Here is a 22703-nt window from a genome sequence, read left to right as displayed (position 1 = left end):
TGCAAAAGCATGCATTTATGAACAATTTGTACAATAGATAGTTTGAATGTATGCCATCAATGACTTAAAAATGTCTTTGCCCAACTCACTGATACAATTAAAATGAAGTTATGAATCGCAGCCATCATCCAGAGTTTTAGTAGGGATTAACATGTCATCCTAGTTGCCTGTTACCTTATGGACTGATTAAAATCAGAACATAAAAACAAAGATTGGTTGAAAAGGAGCACCACCCTTTCCCCATTTTGAGATAACATTTACACTAATCACAATTTATCCGCAATAACACAAAAATGTATCATAAATGTGAACAACATTTGCAGTACACAATGTGAGGTTTACATAATAATCTGGATTAGTACAAAAGTTAGAGCAGAAGCGAAGTAATACACAAAAGTAAAGAAAGAGGGAATAAGGGAATTTTATAGGAGTTATATGAAGTATCTTTGTTTACATTAGTTAAATATTGCGAAGGGGTGTAGCTTCAAGCTGTTATATGGTTTCAGGAAATCATTTAAGATTTTACTTTGAAACTATACAGGTTTACCAGGATTTTTTGTTGTTGGATTCTTCATTTGAGGAAAAGCCTGGTTTGACTGAATCTTGGTTTGTTGCATCAATGGAGTTGATTGAACTGATTTTTGCACTAAAGGACCCTGTGAAGAAATACTGGCTTGTGGCGTAATTGGTTGTGGCACCACTGGACTTATGTTTTGTTCCTGTGAAAGGACTTGTTCCTGCTCTAGTGCAACTGTCTGTGATGTTTGAGGAGAATTCTCTTGAGGAATGGGAGCTGATTCTGGTACGGGAATTTCTTGAGGGACTACTGGTGAAACTGGTTTTGGAGCTTTGTTTTGTGGAAATACAGGTGTGGGTTGTTTATAAGCTTTACCAGGTTTATAAGAACCTGGACCTTGCATAAATGGCTTTGGAGCAGGCTGAGGTGCCATAGAGTTGGGGGACTTTGCCCTGTGGATGAAGATTTTGTCCTTTTGTTTGTTGCAGAACTGGTGGAAGGTCTTTAGTTTGTTCTGGAAGTAATCCTGTATTTGGCTCACGTCCCGATAGTGGTAAAAACCCCTTGGTGTTCGATGTAACTGGGAGATGACTTGCTTCTTCAGGGCTTAAAATCTCCCCTTTAGGTCCCTTTCCACTGAAAACACCCTCTTTTCCAGTTATTAGAGGCCTGTAACCTAGAAGCCAAAGCAATTTTACTACAGATTTACAAAACTCAATATGACAAACTCACAAGCCGAGACATAACATGCATTTCTGAATGACAGATCTTCTATTCATGTCATGTGGAGGAAGTAAATAAAATGTACTTTTAATAATCATTATTTTACCTGAATTAGCTGCTTTATAAGGTCCTTTTGACATATAGCCAGGAACACCATAACCTATACATCACAAAATATGTGATATGTTAATATAACTGTGAAGGTTTTACGTTTGATGATGCAGAGTTTGTTTGTTTAAAACTGGACCTAAATGAATACATGAATGAATGGTAAAATTATGTAAACTGAAATGTGTAGAATATGGTTTTAAAAAAAAAAAAGGTATAGTGAAAACCTTAATAAAACTTCACCAATAATATATATTATTAATCAATCAAAATGGGGCTACACTACAATTGGTTTATTAATAAAGAGCTCAATTAATGTGTGGATATCATATATTTTACAGTGGCTTTAAAGGTGCCTTATCCAACTTGATTTTAGAGCCAAAAACTGTTTTATAATAGTAATAATGACATGCTATTTACCATTAGGCTTTGCTCCTTGTCCATTTGAGGGTCCAGCTTTAGCACTATATCCTTTAAAGCAGACCCAACATACATACGATTTCAAATAATACAGAAAAATCAGACAAAGGAAAAAAGAAATACGCATTACACAACATTTCTTTCTTCTTTTTTTTTTCACCTGGTTTAGGTCCCTTGGTTCCACCGTTGGGATACCCCATATTTTGAAGTGAAGACCCTAATTAGAGAAAAAATACTTTAAACCAGTGTAATATCCTCAGTTCTCTTCAGAATTCAGTATTATCCACTCTGTAATAACTGCACTAGAGCTGGTGACATCCAGTGTATTACCTGTATTAGGCTGGTTTGCTGCACCTCCATTAGGATATCCTCCATATCCTGAATAAAACCAATCCCAAATCAGTTTAGAGGCTCTCCAGTTACCTCAGTTTACAATACAGACCTTTAGTGCTTTACCCCCTTATAAACAACTCCTCCACCAATTCATTATTAATATAAATAGGGCTACACTACAGTTGGTTTATTAATAAAGAATTAAATTTATGTGCAATCAAAGGTGTTTTGTATATAATATTTTACAGTGGTTTTAAATGCGGCTTATCCAACTGAAATTTAGAACCAAAAACAATATGTTTTATAATAGTAATTATTACAAGCTATTTACCATTAGGCTTGGCTCCTTGTCCATTTGAGGGTCCAGCTTTAGCACCATATCCTTTGAAGCAGACAGAACATACATAAGATTCAAATGATACGGTAAAATCAGACAAAGAAAAAAATACACAACATATGCATTACACATACAAAAACTGTTTACCTGGTTTAGGTCCCTTGGTTCCACTATTGGGATACCCCATGTTTTGAAGAGAAGAGCCTAATTAGAGAAAAGTACTTTAAACCAGTGCAATATCCTCTGTTCTTTTCAAAATTCAGAATTTTCCACACTGTAATAATTGCACTTGAGCTGGTGACATTCAGTGTATTACCTGTATTAGGTTGGTTAGCTGCACCTCCATTAGGATATCCTCCATATCCTGAACAAAACCAATCCCAAATCAGTTTAGAGGTTCTCCAGTTACCTCATTTACAATACAGACCTTTAGTGCTTTACCCCCTAATAAACAACTCCTCCACCAATAATATACATTATTAATCTAAATGGGGCTACGCTACAGTTGGTTTATTAATAAAGAATTCAATGTGCAATCAAAGGTGTTCAAATATTATATTTTACAGTGGCTACAAAATTTAAAGCCAAAACACATATGTTTTATAATAGTAATAATCACATGCTATTTACCATTAGGCTTGGCTCCTTGTCCATGTGAGGGTCCAGCTTTAGCACCATATCCTTTGATGCAGACCCAACACACATAAAGTTTCAAATAATACTGAAAAATCAGACAAAGTAAAAAAAAAAAAGCACACTATATGCATAACACACACAATAAAGGTGTACCTGGTTTAGGTCCCTTGGTTCCACCATTGGGGTAACCCATATTTTGAAGTGAAGAACCTAGTTACAGAAAAGTACTTTAAACCAGTGTAATATCCTCAGTTCTTTCAGATTTCAGTATTATCTACACCATAATAATTATGTAGAGCTGGTGACATCCAGTTTATTACCTGTATTAGGTTGATTATGTGCACCTCCATTAGGATATCCTCCATATCCTGAACAAAACAAATCCCAAATCAGTTTAAAGGTTCTCCAGTTACCCTATAGGTTACAATAGTGCTTTACCCCTAATTAACAAGCCCTCCAGCAATAATATAGATTGTTAATCTAAATGGGGCTAAACTACAGATGGTGTATTATAAAGAAATTCAATTAATGTGCAGCCAAAAGTGTGCAGATCTTATAAATTTTACAGTGGCTTTGAACGTGGCTTATCCAACTGAAAGTTAGAGGCAAAAACGACGTGTTTTATAATAGTAATAATGTCATGCTATTTACCATTAGGCTTGGCCCCTTGTCCATTTGAGGGTCCAGCTTTAGCACCATATCCTTTGAAGCAGACCCAACATACATAAGATTCAAATGATATAAAAAAATCAGACAAAGGAAAAAAATACACAAAATACGCATTACACACACTCAAATAGTTTACCTGGTTTAGGTCCCTTTGTTCCACCATTGGGATACCCCATATTTTGAAGTGAAGAGCCTAATTAGAGAAACATACTTTAAACCAGTATAATATCCTCAGTTCTTTTCAGAATTTAGTATTTTCCACACTGTAATAATTGCACTTGAGCTGGTGACATCCAGTGTATTACCTGTATTAGGTTGGTTTGCTGCAGCTCCATTAGGATATCCTCCATATCCTGAACAAAACCAATCCCAAATCAGTTTAGAGGTTCTCCAGTTACGTCAGTTTACAATACAGACCTTTAGTGCTTTACCCCCTAATAAACAACTCCTCCACCAATAATATACATTATTAATCTAAATGGGGCTACGCTACAGTTGGTTTATTAATAAAGAATTCAATGTGCAATCAAAGGTGTGCAAATATCATATTTTACAGTGGCTTCGAAAGCAGCTTATCCAATCAGATTTTAGAGCCAAAAACCATGTGTTTTATAATAGTATTAATCACATGCTATTTACCATTAGGCTTGGCTCCTTGTCCATTTGAGGGTCCCGCTTTAGCACCATATCCTTTGAAGCAGACCCAACACACATAAGGTTTCAAATAATACTGAAAAATCAGACAAAGGAAAAAACAAATACACACTATATGCATAACACACACAATAAATGTTTACCTGGTTTAGGTCCCTTGGTTCCACCCTTAGAGTAACCCATATTTGGAAGTGAAGAACCTAATTAGAGAAAAGTACTTTAAACCAGTGTAATATTCTCAGTTCTTTTCAGATTTCAGTATTATCCACACTATAATAATTACACTGTAAAGCTGGTGACATCCAATGTATTACCTGTATTAGCTGCACCTCCGTTAAGATATCCTCCATATCCTTAAAATAACCAATCCCAAATCAGTTTAGAGTTTCTCCAGTTACCTCAGTTTAGAATACAGACATTTAGTACTTTACTCATAATAAACAACTACACCAACAATAATATAGATTATAAATCTAAACGGGGCTAAACTTCAGTTGGTTCATTAATAAAGAATGCAATTAATGTGCAATAAAAAAGGATGTGTGGATATCATATATTTTACAGTGGTTTTGAACATGGCTTATCCAACCTGATTTTAGAGCCAAAAAAAAAAAAGTTTTATAATAGTAATAATGTCATGCTATTTACCATTAGGCTTGGCTCCTTGTCCATTTGAGGGTCCAGCTTTAGCACCATATCCTTTGAAGCAGACCCAACATACATAAGATTCAAATCAGATAAAGGAAAAAAAATACACAATAATACACATTACACACACTCAAATAGTTTACCTGGTTTAGGTCCCTTTGTTCCACCACTGGGATACCCCACATTTTGAAGAGAAGAGCCTATTTAAAGAAAAGTACTTTAAACCAGTGTAATATCCTCAGTGTTCAGTATTCAGTATTTTCCACACTGTAATAATTAAGAGCTGGTGACATCCAGTGTATTACCTGTATTAGGTTGGTTAGCTGCAGCTCCATTAGGATATCCTCCATATCCTGAACAAAACAAATCCCAAATAAGTTTAGAGGTTCTCCAGTTACCTCATTTACAATACAGACCTTTAGTGCTTTACCCCCTAATAAACAACTTCTCCACCAATAATATACATTATTAATCTACATGGAGCTACACTACAGTTGGTTTAATAATAAAGAATTCAATGTGCAGCCAAAGGTGTGCAGATTTTATATATTTTTCAGTGGCTTTGAACGTGGCTTATCCAACTGGAATTTAGAGGCAAACAATATGTGTTTTATAATAGTAATAATGTCATGCTATTTACCATTAGGCTTGGCTCCTTGTCCATTTGAGGGTCCAGCTTTAGCACCATATCCTTTGAAGCAGACCCAACATACATAAGATTCAAATGATATGGAGAAATCAGACAAAGGAAAAAAAAAAAAAAAAAAAACACAAAATACGCATTACACGCACTCAAATAGTTTACCTGGTTTAGGTCCCTTGGTTCCATCAGTAGGATACCCTATATTTTGAAGAGAAGAGCCTAATTAGAGAAAAGTACTTTAAAACAATGTAATATCCTCAGTTCTTTTCAGAATTCAGTATTTTCCACACTGTAATAATTGCACTAGTCTGGTGATATCCAATGTATTACCTGTATTAGGCTGGTTAGCTGCAGCTCCATTATGATATCCTCCATATCCTGAACAAAACCAATCTCAAATCAGTTTAGAGGTTCTCCACTTAACTCAGTTTACAATACAGACCTTTAGTGCTTTACCTCCTAAATAAACAACTCCTCCAGCATATACTTTATTAATCTAAATGGGGCTACACTAAAGATGGTTTATTGATAAAGAATTCCATTAATGTGCAATCAACGTTGCAATCCTATTCTACAACGGCTTTGAAAGCGGGTTATCCAACCAGATTTTAGAGCTCAAAACCATATGTTTTATGATAATAATAATAATAATAATCACATGCCATTTACCATTAGGCTTTGCTCCTTGTCCATTTGAAGGTCCAGCTTTAGCACCATATCCTTTGAAGCAGACCCAACACATATTAGATTTCAAATAATACTGAAAAACCAGACAAAGGAAAAAGAAATACACACTATATGCATAACACCCACTAGAGGTCGACCGATATATCGGGCCGATATTTGTCTTTTTTTAATATATCGGCATCGGCCGATATCCGTGTTTAGTAGCGCCGATTTAAAGCCAGGCACGTCCGCGGGCAGCCCTGTGTTATTGGTGCGGTGGAATGTGCTGCTGCCGCATGTGAATTGAAACTTTTGAAAGATTCAACAACAGTACTGGGAGATAAAGGTAGCCTAAGGCTTAAATTCTGATATTTCAAAGTCCTATGGCCATATATTTACTATATATTACTAGTAAACTATGAAGTGTTGCTTCACTTAGTGAAAGAAACAACGGATAGCATAGAACCGTCGGAACTGGCATAATGCTACAGCTGGTTGAAGGTTCGCTTACTTGTAGTTAACTTTAAGGACTGTAGTCCAAAACTACCAGCAGCTTGCTTGCTAACATATTAGCCCCAATGTTATAAGTTCTGTTTTATTTTTCCTGTATCGGAGTCGGAGAATTTCACTCTGTGCTTGGGGTGGAGAAGGCGGCAGCTCTGACAAACACTGCAGCGTGATTGAGAGCTGTCACGATCACTGTCTGTTCCTGTCAGTTCCTGGACTCCATTTCCCATAATCCTCCTTGCCAATCACATGCACACTCCACACCAATCACCAGTTGCCACATACAGCTTAGCACACTACCTGGACTATAAAGGACTTACACACACACCACCTCATTGCGAAGTCTTGATTTGCTGTTGTGATCATTACTGAGCGTTTTCTTGTGGACTGTTTCCTGGTTTCCGGTTGGATTGTTTATTCTTTGTGATTCTCTGCTGCCTGCCCTGATCTTTGCCTGTTTCCTGGACTGTGATTGTTTGCTGCCTGCCCTGATCCTTGCCTGTACCCTGATTCTGTTTGTCTGCCGCCTGCCTCGACCATTGCCTGTCCTTGTTTATGTTCCTGCCTCTGCCCCTGTCTACCTGTGTAAATACTGTTCTTAATAAAGCTTGCAAATGGATCCCCGCTCTGCCGACCCATCATTACAGAAGACTTCGCCAAAACAACGATCCAGCAGCTTTTCTGATGAACACTGGTCTGGTAGGAACCTTGCATTATTGTTATTAGGGCTCAAGCAGGGCTCACGATCGCTGGAGGAATATGTTGTGGAATATTTGGACATTGCTTATCATTCCGACTTGCCGGACTGTGCGCTGATAGACTTTTTCTGTGAGGGCATTAATCAGCCACTCAAATCACAACTCATTCGTGAGGGACCCCGTTCATCTCTAAGTCAGTTTCTGGATCATGCTTTATTGAATGTTGGCTCTCCGTTTACTGTGGGTGTCGCGGAGGAATGCGACACCTCGTCTGGTCGCGTAATGGCTGCCGCGCCAGATGACACTCACAAAATGGCGGCCACCACTACTACAATGCCCAGTCAAGTCCAAGTTAAACTTCTCGAGTCACGTCCCATCTCCGCTGATCTTCTAGATTTACATCACGTCTCTGGATCTGTTTGGGAGCGGAGTGGGTTGCGTTCCAGTGTGGCTGATCCACCGCTGACTTCAGCACGAGCGGCTGGCATTCCTAAGCCTCCGCCGGCCGCTTCGCACTCAAGCCCGCTGGCCGCTACGCCCTCAAGCTCGTCGGTTGCGACGCCCTCAAGCTCGTCGGTTGCGACGCCCTCAAGCTCGTCTGTTGCGACGCCCTCAAGCTCGCCGGTTGCGACGCCCTCATGCTCGCCGGTTGCGACGCACTCAAGCTCGCCGGTTGCGACGCCCTCAAGCTCGCCGGTTGCGACGCCCTCAAGCTCGCCGGTTGCGACGCCCTCAAGCTCGCCGGTTGCGACGCACTCAAGCTCGCCGGTTGCGACGCACTCAAGCTCGCCGGTTGCTACGCACTCAAACTCTCGGGATGCTATGGACAAGATGGCCGCTTTGCCAGTGCCCACGGGCAAGATGGCCGCCCCGCCAGTGTCTGGGAACATAGGGGTCGTCCCAGCCAGTGAGTCCGCTCCACCCCGTGAGCCCGCTGCAGCGCCCACCGAGGAGGTAGGCCCGGAGGCCTTCCCAGAGCCCGCTGTAGGCCCGGAGGCCGTCCCAGAGCAGCCCGCTGCCGTCCCAGAGCAGCCCGCTGCCGTCCCAGAGCAATCCGCTCTTCCTGATACGGCCACGGAGGCCGGCGCCGAGCTCCTCGCCCTGCCGGCGCCACCCGAGCTCCTCGCCCTGCCGGCGCCACCCGAGCTCCTTACCCACGAAACCGCCACGGCCTCAAGCTCGTCGGTTGCGACGCCCTCAAGCTCGTCTGTTGCGACGCCCTCAAGCTCGCCGGTTGCGACGCCCTCATGCTCGCCGGTTGCGACGCACTCAAGCTCGCCGGTTGCGACGCCCTCAAGCTCGCCGGTTGCGACGCCCTCAAGCTCGCCCACCGAGGAGGTAGGCCCGGAGGCCTTCCCAGAGCCCGCTGTAGGCCCGGAGGCCGTCCCAGAGCAGCCCGCTGCCGTCCCAGAGCAGCCCGCTGCCGTCCCAGAGCAGCCCGCTGCCGTCCCAGAGCAATCCGCTCTTCCTGATACGGCCACGGAGGCCGGCGCCGAGCTCCTCGCCCTGCCGGCGCCACCCGAGCTCCTCGCCCTGCCGGCGCCACCCGAGCTCCTTACCCACGAAACCGCCACGGCCTCAAGCTCGTCGGTTGCGACGCCCTCAAGCTCGTCTGTTGCGACGCCCTCAAGCTCGCCGGTTGCGACGCCCTCATGCTCGCCGGTTGCGACGCACTCAAGCTCGCCGGTTGCGACGCCCTCAAGCTCGCCGGTTGCGACGCCCTCAAGCTCGCCGGTTGCGACGCCCTCAAGCTCGCCGGTTGCGACGCACTCAAGCTCGCCGGTTGCTACGCACTCAAACTCTCGGGATGCTATGGACAAGATGGCCGCTTTGCCAGTGCCCACGGGCAAGATGGCCGCCCCGCCAGTGTCTGGGAACATAGGGGTCGTCCCAGCCAGTGAGTCCGCTCCACCCCGTGAGCCCGCTGCAGCGCCCACCGAGGAGGTAGGCCCGGAGGCCTTCCCAGAGCCCGCTGTAGGCCCGGAGGCCGTCCCAGAGCAGCCCGCTGCCGTCCCAGAGCAGCCCGCTGCCGTCCCAGAGCAGCCCGCTGCCGTCCCAGAGCAATCCGCTCTTCCTGATACGGCCACGGAGGCCGGCGCCGAGCTCCTCGCCCTGCCGGCGCCACCCGAGCTCCTCGCCCTGCCGGCGCCACCCGAGCTCCTTACCCACGAAACCGCCACGGCCTCCGTTGAATTCCCCAAGAACTTTTTTGGGGGGGGCCATATACCTGAGGGTGGGGAGCTTGTGGGTGGGGACCCTGCACGGCCGCGATCATCAGCGGCCTCCGAATTGCTTGAGCTTGCGGGTGGGGACCTTACACGCCCACGGCCTTCAACCGCCTGTGAACTGCTGTGGCCAGCTACGGACCCTGACCTGCCGTGGTCGCCCAAGCCACCTGACCTACCGTGGCCGCCTAAGCCACCTGACCTGCCGTGGTTGCCCAAGCCACCTGACCTGCCGTGGTTGCCCAAGCCACCTGACCTGCCGTGGGCGCCCAAGCCACCTGACCTGCCGTGGCCTCCCGACACTCCTGACCCGCCGTGGCTGCCCGTGGCACCTGACCTGCCGTGGCCTCCCGACACTCCTGACCCGCCGTGGCTGCCCGTGGCACCTGACCCGCCGTGGCTGCCCGTGGCACCTGACCCGCCGTGGCTGCCCGAGTTCCTGGACCTGCATTGGAGACCCCGTTCCCGTCTGCCAACAGGTCTCCAATGTACCCACCCCCCCTCCCTATCTGTGCCATTTACGCCGCGAGGACGCGCCTTCCGGAAGGGGGGCGTTATGTCACGATCACTGTCTGTTCCTGTCAGTTCCTGGACTCCATTTCCCATAATCCTCCTTGCCAATCACATGCACACTCCACACCAATCACCAGTTGCCACATACAGCTTAGCACACTACCTGGACTATAAAGGACTTACACACACACCACCTCATTGCGAAGTCTTGATTTGCTGTTGTGATCATTACTGAGCGTTTTCTTGTGGACTGTTTCCTGGTTTCCGGTTGGATTGTTTATTCTTTGTGATTCTCTGCTGCCTGCCCTGATCTTTGCCTGTTTCCTGGACTGTGATTGTTTGCTGCCTGCCCTGATCCTTGCCTGTACCCTGATTCTGTTTGTCTGCCGCCTGCCTCGACCATTGCCTGTCCTTGTTTATGTTCCTGCTTCTGCCCCTGTCTACCTGTGTAAATACTGTTCTTAATAAAGCTTGCAAATGGATCCCCGCTCTGCCGACCCATCATTACAAGAGCTACGTTACTCCGACAAATATTGGCAATATTAAGAGGATTTGGCATTTCCAATTAATGTAAGCCTGTTACATTCTTCTAGTCTATTATTATTACTATTAGGTAAGCTACTTTTATTATTAAATTAATATTATAATAAATTTGCCCCGCAATAAATTTAAACATTTTTTTAGGTCTATTATATAATGAATTAGACCTATAATTATAATTATTAACAGTCTATAATATTTCCTAACACTGCAGTCATAAATGAAAATTAAGAGCAGCTTTAGGCTAGCTACTTCAAGCACCAACTTTAAAAAAACAAAAAAACAAAAAAAAAACAAGCTGTTTAACACGAAATACTATTCTTCTCATTTGTTTCACTATATGTACGGGCAACAAGAGAAGTAATGGAATAAATTAAGACAGTTATATACCGTTATCAGCATATTATGTTGAAATTCGTCTCTGAGAGAAAATGCTCCGTTAATGCAGCGTCAGGCAGCTCCGTCACTTTTACTTTCACTTTGAATACTGACCGAGTTTAAGCTTTTACCGGCATAACTTTTCCGCAAAGTTTGCACGTTGCTTCTTGTGTGATATCCATTGGTCCCCTTCTTGGTTAAACTCCCGCGGATTTGTGCTACGCCACTGCGCAGAAGTGTATGACATTTGTTCGGAAGCATGGTTTGATGCAGACAATAACCGGGTTTCCATCCAACTTTGCATTAATGAAAATTCAGCTCAAGAATATGCGCATCTGCGTGTGTTTCCATCAACTGTGTAATGCGAAATGGACATCAGCCTAATAAAGATTAGAAATGTTGTGCATCCACTTATTATTAGTGTGACATTTTAGCATGCAAATGAAGGGGAAAACTTCAAGATATCGGCCCTAAAAATCGGCAGCACATATCGGCCATCGGCTGACCCTGACCTCTAAACATCGGCATCGGTTATAGAAAAACCCATATCGGTCGATCTCTAACACCTACAATAAACGTTTACCTGATCTAGGTCCCTTGGTTCCACCATTGGGGTAACCCATATTTTGAAGTGAAGAACCTAATTAGAAAAAAGTACCAGAGTAATATCCTCAGTTCTTTTCAGATTTCAGTATTTTCCAAACTGTAATAATTGCACTAGAGCTGGTGTCATTCAGTGTATTACCTGTATTAGGTTGGTTTGCTGCACCTCCATTAGGATATCCTCCATATCCTGAACCAAAACCAATCCCAAATCAGTTTAGAGGTTCTCCAGTTACCTCAGTTTACAATACAGACATTTAGTTCTTTACTCATAATAAACAACTACACCACCAAAATAGATTTAGATAGATTATTAATCTAGGTAACGCTTTACAATAAGGGCTCATTTGTTAACATTAGTAAATTAATCAACTAACATGAGCAATATGTTTTTACAGCATTTATTAACCTTTGTTAATGTTAATTATTAAAAATTTTCATGTTCATGTTTGTTCACAGTGCATTAATGCTAACAGATTCAACTTTTGATCTTACAAATGTATTAGTAAATGCTGAACATTTACATTAACTAACATTAATAAATGATGTATAAGTAGTTAACATGAACAAACACTAAACAATAATGTGAAACCTCATTGTAAAGTGTTACCTTAATCTAAATGCGGCTACAGAAAAATCAGACAAAGGAAAAAGAAATGCACAGCACACACACACACACACACACACACACACACACACACAGACACACACACAAAAAAAAACATTTACCTGGTTTAGGTCCCTTGGTTCCACCATTGGGATACCCTGTATATTGAAGAGAAGAGCCTAATAAGAAAAAAAAACTTTTAGATTTGTGTAATATCCTGAGTTCTTATCAGAATTTAGTATTCTCCATAATGTAATAACACTGTAGAATCAAATTTAGTGCATGAGTCCCGCACTGCTCTTCTGTTCTCTTCCTCGCTCAAGCCGAGACAGAAGAAACAGCGGAGCCGTGGGGCAGAGCAAAAGGGCTGTAGTGAGCTCACATCGGCCGAACACCAGCGTGCCTCACTCCCCATAGCATGATGGATCTACAGTGCTCTTCACCCGGGAAGACCAACGCCCCTCATCTAGTGCGAGTGGCATGGTTTAATTTGAGGGCTCTGAGGAAGACTTTAATGAAGTTCACAAAGAAGTCATGCCACGCCCCCATCCACAATTCCTTTTCATCTGCCCTCACCTCGGTTAATGGCACGAAGGAAAAAGGGTACATCAAAGTTCCCCTATTGGAAGAGGTCGTCGCCAAGCATCTCTGCCTGCCCATGGCCCTCGGCTGGAAGATTAAAGCTGTCCATGCTTCCAAGCCATGCAGAACCATCTGCCCTTACGGCCAGAGCATATGCCGCGAATGGTCAGGCTGGTTCTGCCCTTCATACAATGGCGGTCCTTCAGGTCTACCAGGCCATGCTTTTCCGCATGAAATGAAACTGGTCCTGGCCTGGCGGCCTTCAAAGAGCTGCGGAGACTGACTGACCTCGCCCAAGCAATTGGTCATGCCATGGCCAATTTGGTGGTCCTCAAGCGCCACCTTTGGCTGAACCTGACGGAGATCAAGGACGCAGACGAGACAGGCCTCCTTGACTCCCCTGTCTCTCCCTGGGGTCTATTCCGTTCTGCAGTGGACAGCTTCGCGGAGCATTTTACAGCAGCCCAGAAGTCGTCGCAGGCGATGCACCACTTCCTGCCGCAGTTCTTCTGCAAGCTAAGCGCTACCTGTTTCCCAGGCGCTAGGGACCCCAGCTTAAGTTAGTGCTGGATCCCGAGCAGTCCAAGCAGCCCTGATGTTTCGGTCACAAGGAGGAGGCGGCTAAGTAGCCCCAAGGATGCCTACTTTCATCTCCAGACAGCACCTCGTCACAGATCATTCTTAAGATTCGTGTTCAAAGGGGTGGCTTGCCAATATGCAGTCCTACCATTTGGACAGTCCCTATCTCTGTGCACTTACAAAATGTGTGGATGCAGCCCTCTTCCCCTTGAGACAGATGGGAGTACGCATCCTAGACTACAGTGCACAGCATAAATGAGTACACGCCCTCTGAACTGAAATACAAAAGATGTATTTTCTTTATGACCACTAATACAATTCATGGAACGATGGCAAAACTAAAATGTATTAAACATATACATAATAAAAACTGTGAAATATATGTCATTAATAGCCATAAAATAAATAAAAGTAGCCAATTTTGTTTAAATTAAGGTTTGCAGAAATTAGTACTCCCTAGATTTAATTCAACAAATGTATAATATGGTAGCACTTAGTATGCCCTCCATAATTTTGAATATACTGCTCTGACCCTTCTTGGCACAGAGTGTACAAGTTCATGACAAATTGTCACATCTGTCCTGTTTAACTCCTGAATGATGAGCTCCTTAAATGCCCTGATCTTTAATGGGGAATGTTGCTCAACTCGTCTCTACAGAATCCCCCACAGGTGCTCAAGAGTGTTAAGATTGAGTGCAATATATGTCCACAGAAGGTTTTTCATCTTGGGAGAATGCATATCATTGTCATGTTGAAAAAATGCCCAACAATGCAGGGAATGAGGAAAGGGTAACATCTTCTGTTTCAAGTTTGTGTATTAAATTACACAGTGGTGTGGGAATTCATGACAGCATTGATAAAGCACAACTCCCTCACACCTTCAGCACTCATACATCCCTATATAAGAGCTTTACTACCACTGAACTTTACTGTGGGAACCAGGCACTTCTCACTGTACTCCTCCTCTAGCAACACCATAACATTTTGGATGCTGTTCGATTCAAAATGATTGGTTTGGTCTCATGAGACCAGAGTATTGATTCCCAGAATCTATATTTTGTACATATGGGCTTTGGAAATGGCTAACTGACTTTATTGTGCTTTGGCTACAGTAGGTAGTTCCAGTGAGAACAACAACCATGCATATCATTTCTGCAGGCTGCATCTTACTCTGCGAGATAAACAGTCACTTTTTCATAGCTTTTGCTGGCTCTGAGACATTTGCTTGGTATTTCTCCTGCTCTTTGTCAAAAAAATCCCTCATCACTAAATGAAAGCTTAAAATGAAGGCCTGATTATTTCAGGGACCTTGTCACAAGTTGAATTTCTGTGTTACTTTTGCTATATTTTCACACTTAAAATGATTTGGTAATCCTCCTGTATCACTGTCCTCTTTTTGTGCTAAAGAAATAAGTCTCCTGACAGTTCTCTCCCATGTGGTTCCATTGTTGTCAGCATTAAGTCTGAGAATGATTCAGTGGGCTATATAACACTTTTAATTGTCAAGAAATTACTTCTCTTTGAATGTTTTGGTTCAACATACTTACCAAACATCGCCTTAAACTTATACCAGAAAATTTTTGTTTCATTTTATTTAGTAACTTTTACGAGGGTGTACTCATTTTTGCTACACAACATTTTATCACCTTGATAAGAAAAACTTAATTTCCTGAATAATTTTGACATGCTTCTTTGGTAATTGATTAAGCAGACTTGCTGGAACATTATATCTCTGGAACATTAGAACCCTAGAATATTAGAACATTAGAACATTAGCTGGAACATTAGAACCCTAACATGTCTTCTAAGTAATTGAGTAATTGCTGACTTTCAGAAGTTTCAGAGGGGGTGTAGTCATTTATGCTGTGCACTGTACCTCCACAATTGGTTGCTTTTAGCTCAATTGAAGTAGGAGCTATGCACACACAGATCTCTGCTCCTCAGCCACTTGGAAGTTTGGGGTTCAGGATCAACCTAAGCAAAAGCTTACTGCTGCCCATCCAACAAATCTCGTTCCTGGGGGCAGTCCTCGACTCTGCCCAGATGTGGGCCTAGATTTCGCTGGAGCGCTACCTGAAAATTTAGAAGTTGTTGATGTCATTCAGAGTCTTCTCCTAAAAATGTTTCAGAAGCTACTGGACCTCATGGCAGCACTCTTCTCAGTAGCTCCCTTGGACCTGTTACATATGCAGCCACTACAACACTGGTTGAAGGCCCACATCCCACCTCGTGTGTGGCGCGAGGGCAGCCTCATTCTACGGCCCCTGGCCTTCAAGGAGTTCCAGTCAGAGCCCAGAGGGCACATATAAATTGCCAAGGGGGTCTCAGGTCTCACCCAATGAACAAGTTGGCATGCCGCCTCCTTCTGTGGGCACAGCGCAATCTTCGCTCATTGAGAGCGCTGCATGTGCCGGGCTCCATGAACACAAGGCCAGATATGCTGTCCCGAAAAGACCGCCCTTCTGATAGATTCGGAATTGGTCAAGCAAGTGTTTCAGTGGAAGCATCTCGAGTTTGGGCCTAATGACCGTAAAGTCGTCCTTAGACCAAGAAGAGGCTATGTGCCCAAGGTGCTACCAGTTACCTCATTGGATAGTGGATGCAATAGCACTGGCTTACAAGTCTTTGGACTTGCAATGCCCTATAGGGATGAAGGCCCACTTCACTAGGAGAATAGCTTCCTCTTGGGCTTAGTCTAGTGGAGTGTCCATTGCCGACATTTGTGAGGCGGCCGGCTGGTCCTCGCCATCCACCTTTTTACAACTTGGACGTCCCTACTCATCAGGCATGGATATTGTCCGCTTAACCACTCCCTAACCTCTGGGTTTTTTCGGGTGGCATTTTGCTAGACAAACCTTTTAAGTCCCTATCTTTCATGTAGCCTGCTATGGGGCCCTTGTCACCAAGCGCCCCGGGCTACGGGCTCACAGGATGGCCTTCTGTTCTGCACTAGTAAGACGGTGCTTTGAATTGCGTTCTCTATATACATCAGCTACTGACGCAATGCAAGTGAACTGTATCGAAAGGGAACATTTCAGTTACTAACGTAACCTTGGTTTCCTGTGATAACAGGAACGAGCATTGCATAGCTTGCCGTGCTACTGAACCTGCACACGAGTTGACGTTGCCGCTCCTTAGTCGAAAAATTCTGATGAAAATGACTTAGCAGCTTAGCAGGTGGCCCCGCCCATTGTAGAGGGCTGTGCAGGTGGTTACGTTATTAACATAAATGTTTTCTTTACTGACTTCGATAACATTTTCCTTTCAACCCTGGCAATAGTATCATATGAAATTCATTCAAAATGAAAAGATGTCCTTTACAAATACTACATACAAAAATAATTTACCTCTAGGAATTGAGCCTTGTCCCTTAGCAGCTAAAGATCCAGTGCCATAACCTAGGAAATGTAGTTATGGTGTAAATACTAATTTGGTTAAAGGGTTGTTAACGGATTGTTATACATTCCTAAATTTCTTTAGCAATATCAAACAATAGTTTACTGCCAATTTGTCAGATTTCGTATTGAAAATAAGCAGCGCTAAATCTTTGTCATTTCAAAATGACTGATTGTGTTTGAAAGAGTTGAAAAAATGGTTCTTCTGATAAAAACAAAACTTCTCTAAAACATCCTCTACTGCGTAATAAAGGTAATGTCAAAATAATATGCTATTCTCACACAGGCTCCCCAACACCCCATACAACCATCCCTGTGATCAATTGTAAAATTTTACTTACTCTTATGAAATTTACCATTTGTGTTCCACATAAGATAGTAAGTAAAACATAACAGACCTTGCTGGGTGACTTAATCCTTACAGAATATGTAGATAACAGACTTACCTAGACCAACTCCTTTTTGGGGATGAGTGCCCATTAAATTGCTGTAGCCTTCAAACAACATTAAACAGACTTTTAATGCAAGTAAAAACACAACAGCACCAGTTTTATATGCTGAAACAAAACACAACGATGTTTGTACACATTCTTAATGGGAACATTTATGCACAATCTGTATGCACAAACCTAACACATTGACTCTTGAGATTAAACTCACCCCCATAAGACGGAGCTCTGTAGCCATTCCCATTCCCATAACCTGTAACAATAAATGACAGGAATTTAGTGCAATTAGAGAGTTTTACACACACACACACACACGTTTGTTTCGCTATATTAGTGAGGACATTGCATAGATTTACAGTGATTTTAGATCAGGTTAATGATATTTTCTATTGCCTAATTTCAACCCGTGGAAAACACTAGATGAAATAAAAAAAGCCTTTTTAACTAGTGAGGACCAGTAAAATGCCCTCACTTGTCAGGTGTCATAATACTATAAGTGAGGACATTTGGCCTTCAAGTATAGTTGAACCTGTACACACAGACACAGACACACACACACACACACACAGAAAGACAGACACAGACACACTCCTGTACATCTATCTATGTCAGGACTTTTATTGACACAATGCAATCATAACACACGCACACGCACGTCTAAATAAGTGATAGACATGCAGAAAGACTTTAAATGATCTTTTTGGGTGAACCAAACACTATACAAACCTTAAATACAAATAATTCAGAAGTTTGCTTAGGGGACTGGGATGACTGGGATGGTTATAACTGGGATGGTTGTAACAGGGATTTAATCGCTGTATGCAATTTCTAAATTGAAGGTGTTATAACTGACCCCCATGTTACAACCATGCCTGATCTCCCCCATACAGAATATTTTCTAGTATACTTTTAGATTTTGTTTTATACACTAACATGCAAAAATCATCATCAAATCTTTTAAAAGGAAGCCTATAGAATATACTCGGATCACCAGATTACTATTAGACAGTGTTCAAAGCCATTTTTTTTTCTTCAGGAGAAAAAATTTAATTTTCATGATTTATTTTATTTAGATCACATACCTCCCCTCTGCTTCAATGCATGTTGGTTCATTGTTCCCATGCCTGTTCCACCTTATAACAATCAAAAAATATATGTTAAAAAAGGAAAACCTGATTATATACTTATGTTACAGCACAAGCAAAGGAAGCTCATACCATATGGGGGACGACCTCCGTATCCAGGCTTATTTTGTGCACTTCCATAAGCACCTGAAAGACAGCAGACAGGTGTATGACGATCTTATTCAAATTTAGGAACTGTTTCACTAAATGATATTGTACATTACATATCACATACTGAATTTCATGGATTGGTTGCTTTTACTTTACACATGGTTTGGGCTTACCTGTACCCTTGTTTGCAGGATAACCTGATAATGAATAGAAAACATTTCAAAAGAGAATCACAAATAATCCCTAATAATCAAATAAATAAAAGGTCCAAATGTACATATACAAGCATATCAAGAGATAAAGACAGCAAAATCATTAAACAAGTTTCCTTAATATATAAATAAATGTAAATATACTTCATTTTATAAAACAAACAACACTGCTGTACATACACACAAACAGATATGCCAAATATAAAATACTTCAAACCAAGCAAAATAATATAAAACTTGAGATAAACCAGTGATGTTTTATTCACATCACATTTTAAATGTTATGGTATATTTATTTATTTTTTTCTCTCCTTTTTAGTGGAACTTCTTGTCTTGAAGCAAACTAATTCTTCTGACAGAGAGGCATTAAATATTGTAATTTAAAAAAATAATAATAATAATAATTTTTTAATTTCTAAAGAAGAAAGAAAATCAGTCCAAAAGATCAAAAACCATGTATAGTATAAATTCTGTTCTTGCTCACCATTTCCTTTCATATTTGCCGAGTTGCTATTTGGACCCAAACCATAACCTGAAAATACAGGTTTTTTTTGAGTTATTGCATTTTTCTAAGCTGAATATTTGCAAAAGCAGAAAATCATGTTAAAAATTGCATGATAATGTCACAGACTTGGATTAGTTCTGAATAACTAATGGAAATAGCCATGCACTTAAACTGTTGTTTACATCAACATAGAAAGATTGATATTACCTCCCGGTGACATTTGTCCTGTGCCGCCATTTGGATTTTGAGGTTGGTACCCTTAAATAATAATAATAAAAAAAAATAAAAAAAAAGTACTGTCAGAGCATAACCTACTGCACATGACAATATTCAATTGAATGAAGAATCACAAAAATCTATGAAAAAATTTAAATACGAAAAATGTCAACAAATATTTTCATGTGTAAATCCATTTTTGGTTTAGAATACAGACACGTCACTGTTCAATACAGCATTGCTATATAAAACTATAGTATATTGATAAATTGCTTTATACTTTTGTCATTTGAAGTTCATGATAGATCTATTATGACACTGTTTCCATTAACTGTTTTCACAGGCAACGTGAGCAAATAAAACTGCTGCATCATACAGTAGTGTTGTCTAAATATCTTAGGTACATGGAGGAACAGACAGTTCCTGGAGACAGCGGGGGCAAGAGAATCAGCTGAGCAATTCTGTGCAGGTAATAAAATCATATTCTCACTGGGAGATGTTAGATTCCAGCATTGCAGGAGAACCTTACTCTCTTTGCTTTGGTGTTAAGAAGCCCTTGGCAAGAAAAAGATGTTTCACAAAATACTGAGAAGTTTCAGGAATTGAAATGCACAACATGGAGATATTGGAATTTGTTCGTATGTGTGGGCTAATTATGGAAAAAAAGTATTAATGAAAATAGAAAAAGAGTTTAATGTATAACTAGAATTTTAATTAATTAATGAAAAAAATAAATGATTTGCATAAAAACTTTTTTTAACCAAAATCTAATTTAACCATGTGTTTCTTAAAGGGCTGAGAATCAATAAAACTTTATTTATTTATTTAAACTCAGGATTCTGTAAGTATCCTCATATTATTGCCAACTGTACTATCAAGTTTTTCTTGAATAGACTTATTGGACTATATAAATAAAGGTACGAATGAAACAGTCTCTTTACTCCAATTGAAGTGTTTCCCCCATTTGATATTGTTTTCCCTTCAAATGCTGAAATTACTTTATATACAACATACTGTGTTTCTGTTACTGTCCAAAGCACATGAATATGAGGCACATGATTGGCTGTCTGTTGCTAAGCATCTAGCATAACTTACTAACGCTAATGCTGGGTAAAAAAACATGCTAACACCGCTTCAAAATTACAAGCCTGTTCCTCTATGGCTACTTTTAAGTCTGATTGAGAAACTAGTCTGATTCAAAGGTTTACGCAGCTAACATTTTTCTATTTAATGGATTATTTGAGATCTACAACACTTTTTTCAATCGGACTAAAATTTAATTATCGATGGAGTGATTGAGTTTATGGTGGCTTTTCAGTCGGAGCGGTTAGTCCGATTATTAACAGAATATTCAATTTCAAAATAGCTACTGAAACAATCACTTTACCGGCAGGATCAACCTGGTAGCCATACAGAGATCAACGGTATTTGCTGCAGGTTATTTTACCAAATTATTTATTTTTATGAATTTCTTAACCAAATTTAAACAAAATAAGGAACTTGTTATCGATCAAACCCTCAAGAGCAGTACCAATGTTTTCCGGGACCTGCTATGAATCAAATACAGTGTTTTTTTTTTTTTTTTTCGGGGGTTCATTGCCATTACTTTGCCCAGCTGATGGCCATAGCAAATCTACAGTCCAATCCCCACACAGATTTTAAGGACTAGATATGAGCATTATTTTAACTTATCAGCATCCTTACCTGTGCCACCCTGAAGTGTTACTCTTGTCATCCAGAGCAATAACATCATCCTTAGAAGTGTCCATTTCAACATTGTGGATATCTCTATAGGGGAAAAAACAAGGAAAACAGAAAGCGACAGAACACCCAACCCAAAGCGTACAGGGAACAGCTCATAGACAGAAGACACATAAGTCCTCCACTGAGCTTTTAAACAGTTTTGTCCACAGTGGCACCTCCTCTTAGGGGTCATCCAAAAAAAGGGACCTCTGCAGCCTCATAAAACTTTATGTACCTCACCACATGTGCTAAATAACTACAGGGCATTCTATTTCTTCTCACATTATAGCTCAAATCAATAGTTCATTTCCAATTAATTATCTTTTTGATAAGTAGCTGTATATTAAGTGGGATCATGCAAGTTCAGCAGGTCATTATAAAAAAATGCACTACACTTTTCAATTTGCCTGTGTATTTCTTCTTACAGTTTATTATTGTCCGATTTCAATTGTCAATTTTAAACCGAAATGTGTTTTAAATTCAAAATGTGCAGTTAAAAACAGCAATCATATAATCTATAAATGTATTTTTAAACAAGTAAGATTTTTTGCCCACATTGTGTAACGACCCAATCGGGTACTTGTTCATCAGGACAGCGTCTAATGTCGCAAAGGTTGATTTTTGAGATCGAAGCTAAAGCAAGTACCAATATGGTCACCAGAGATTGTTTCTATGTGAATGTTAAACAGAGCAAAAATACGTCCATCCAAACAGCAGTTCACTGTATGCTCTTCAAATAAACCATTATATCTGCACTAGCTAGTGAAAAGACTTATGTCTGGCGCAGAGTTTGAAGAGACACTGTTTATAGGTTTGACTTGCAGACGTAGAATAAAACCAGCTGACAGTCAGACACTATGTAAACTATGAGTCTTGTCACTCAAATGCTAATCCACTTGAAACACAATGAACAAATACACAGGGCTCCAAGTCAATAACATTACGCAATACCAGCAATAGTTGCTCTGTTCAATGAAGGTAAACTGAATGGCTATAGTCTTTCAAAAAAATAAAATAAAATAAATAAATAAAAATACACATGATAAAGTTTCGGTAACACTTTACAATAAGGTCTCATTTTTCAACATTAGTTAATGCATTAGCTAACCTGAAATAACAATGAGCAACATATTTTTTAAAGCATTTATTAATGTTTGTAAATGTTCATCAAAATATAATTGTTCATTGTTTGTTCACAGTGCGTTAGCAAATTCAACTTTTGATTTTAATAATGTATTAGTAAATGTTGAAATTAATATTAACTAAGATAAATGCCGTAGAAGTATTCATAAACCAATCCACCAGAATGAATCAGGCTTTCCAGAGCTATGGAGTCTGTTTAAGATGAACCAATTCACAAGA

General features: G+C 41.1%; 1 protein-coding gene across 1 annotated transcript in view; it reads right to left on the bottom strand.

Annotated features, from left to right (window-relative positions):
• Positions 1 to 21482, bottom strand: part of cmn (calymmin) — a 31406-nt gene extending 9924 nt beyond the window's left edge. Inside the window, 25 exon segments of the mRNA XM_051915695.1 lie at positions 548 to 968; positions 970 to 1193; positions 1347 to 1400; positions 1769 to 1819; positions 1929 to 1985; positions 2099 to 2146; positions 2433 to 2483; positions 2586 to 2642; positions 2755 to 2802; positions 3069 to 3119; positions 3228 to 3284; positions 4383 to 4433; positions 4541 to 4597; positions 4712 to 4750; positions 11799 to 11855; positions 11961 to 12008; positions 12548 to 12604; positions 16934 to 16984; positions 17428 to 17475; positions 17642 to 17683; positions 18513 to 18563; positions 18648 to 18701; positions 18839 to 18862; positions 19590 to 19640; positions 21303 to 21482. Of these exon segments, the coding sequence (XP_051771655.1) occupies positions 548 to 968; positions 970 to 1193; positions 1347 to 1400; positions 1769 to 1819; positions 1929 to 1985; positions 2099 to 2146; positions 2433 to 2483; positions 2586 to 2642; positions 2755 to 2802; positions 3069 to 3119; positions 3228 to 3284; positions 4383 to 4433; positions 4541 to 4597; positions 4712 to 4750; positions 11799 to 11855; positions 11961 to 12008; positions 12548 to 12604; positions 16934 to 16984; positions 17428 to 17475; positions 17642 to 17683; positions 18513 to 18563; positions 18648 to 18701; positions 18839 to 18862; positions 19590 to 19640; positions 21303 to 21375 (1822 nt within the window). The 5' untranslated portion in view covers positions 21376 to 21482.
• Positions 21483 to 22703: the final 1221 nt, after the last annotated feature.

The sequence above is a fragment of the Ctenopharyngodon idella genome, chromosome 12 (assembly GCF_019924925.1).
Source record: "Ctenopharyngodon idella isolate HZGC_01 chromosome 12, HZGC01, whole genome shotgun sequence".
Lineage (NCBI taxonomy): Eukaryota > Metazoa > Chordata > Actinopteri > Cypriniformes > Xenocyprididae > Ctenopharyngodon > Ctenopharyngodon idella.
This window is presented reverse-complemented; position numbering and strand designations above follow the sequence as displayed.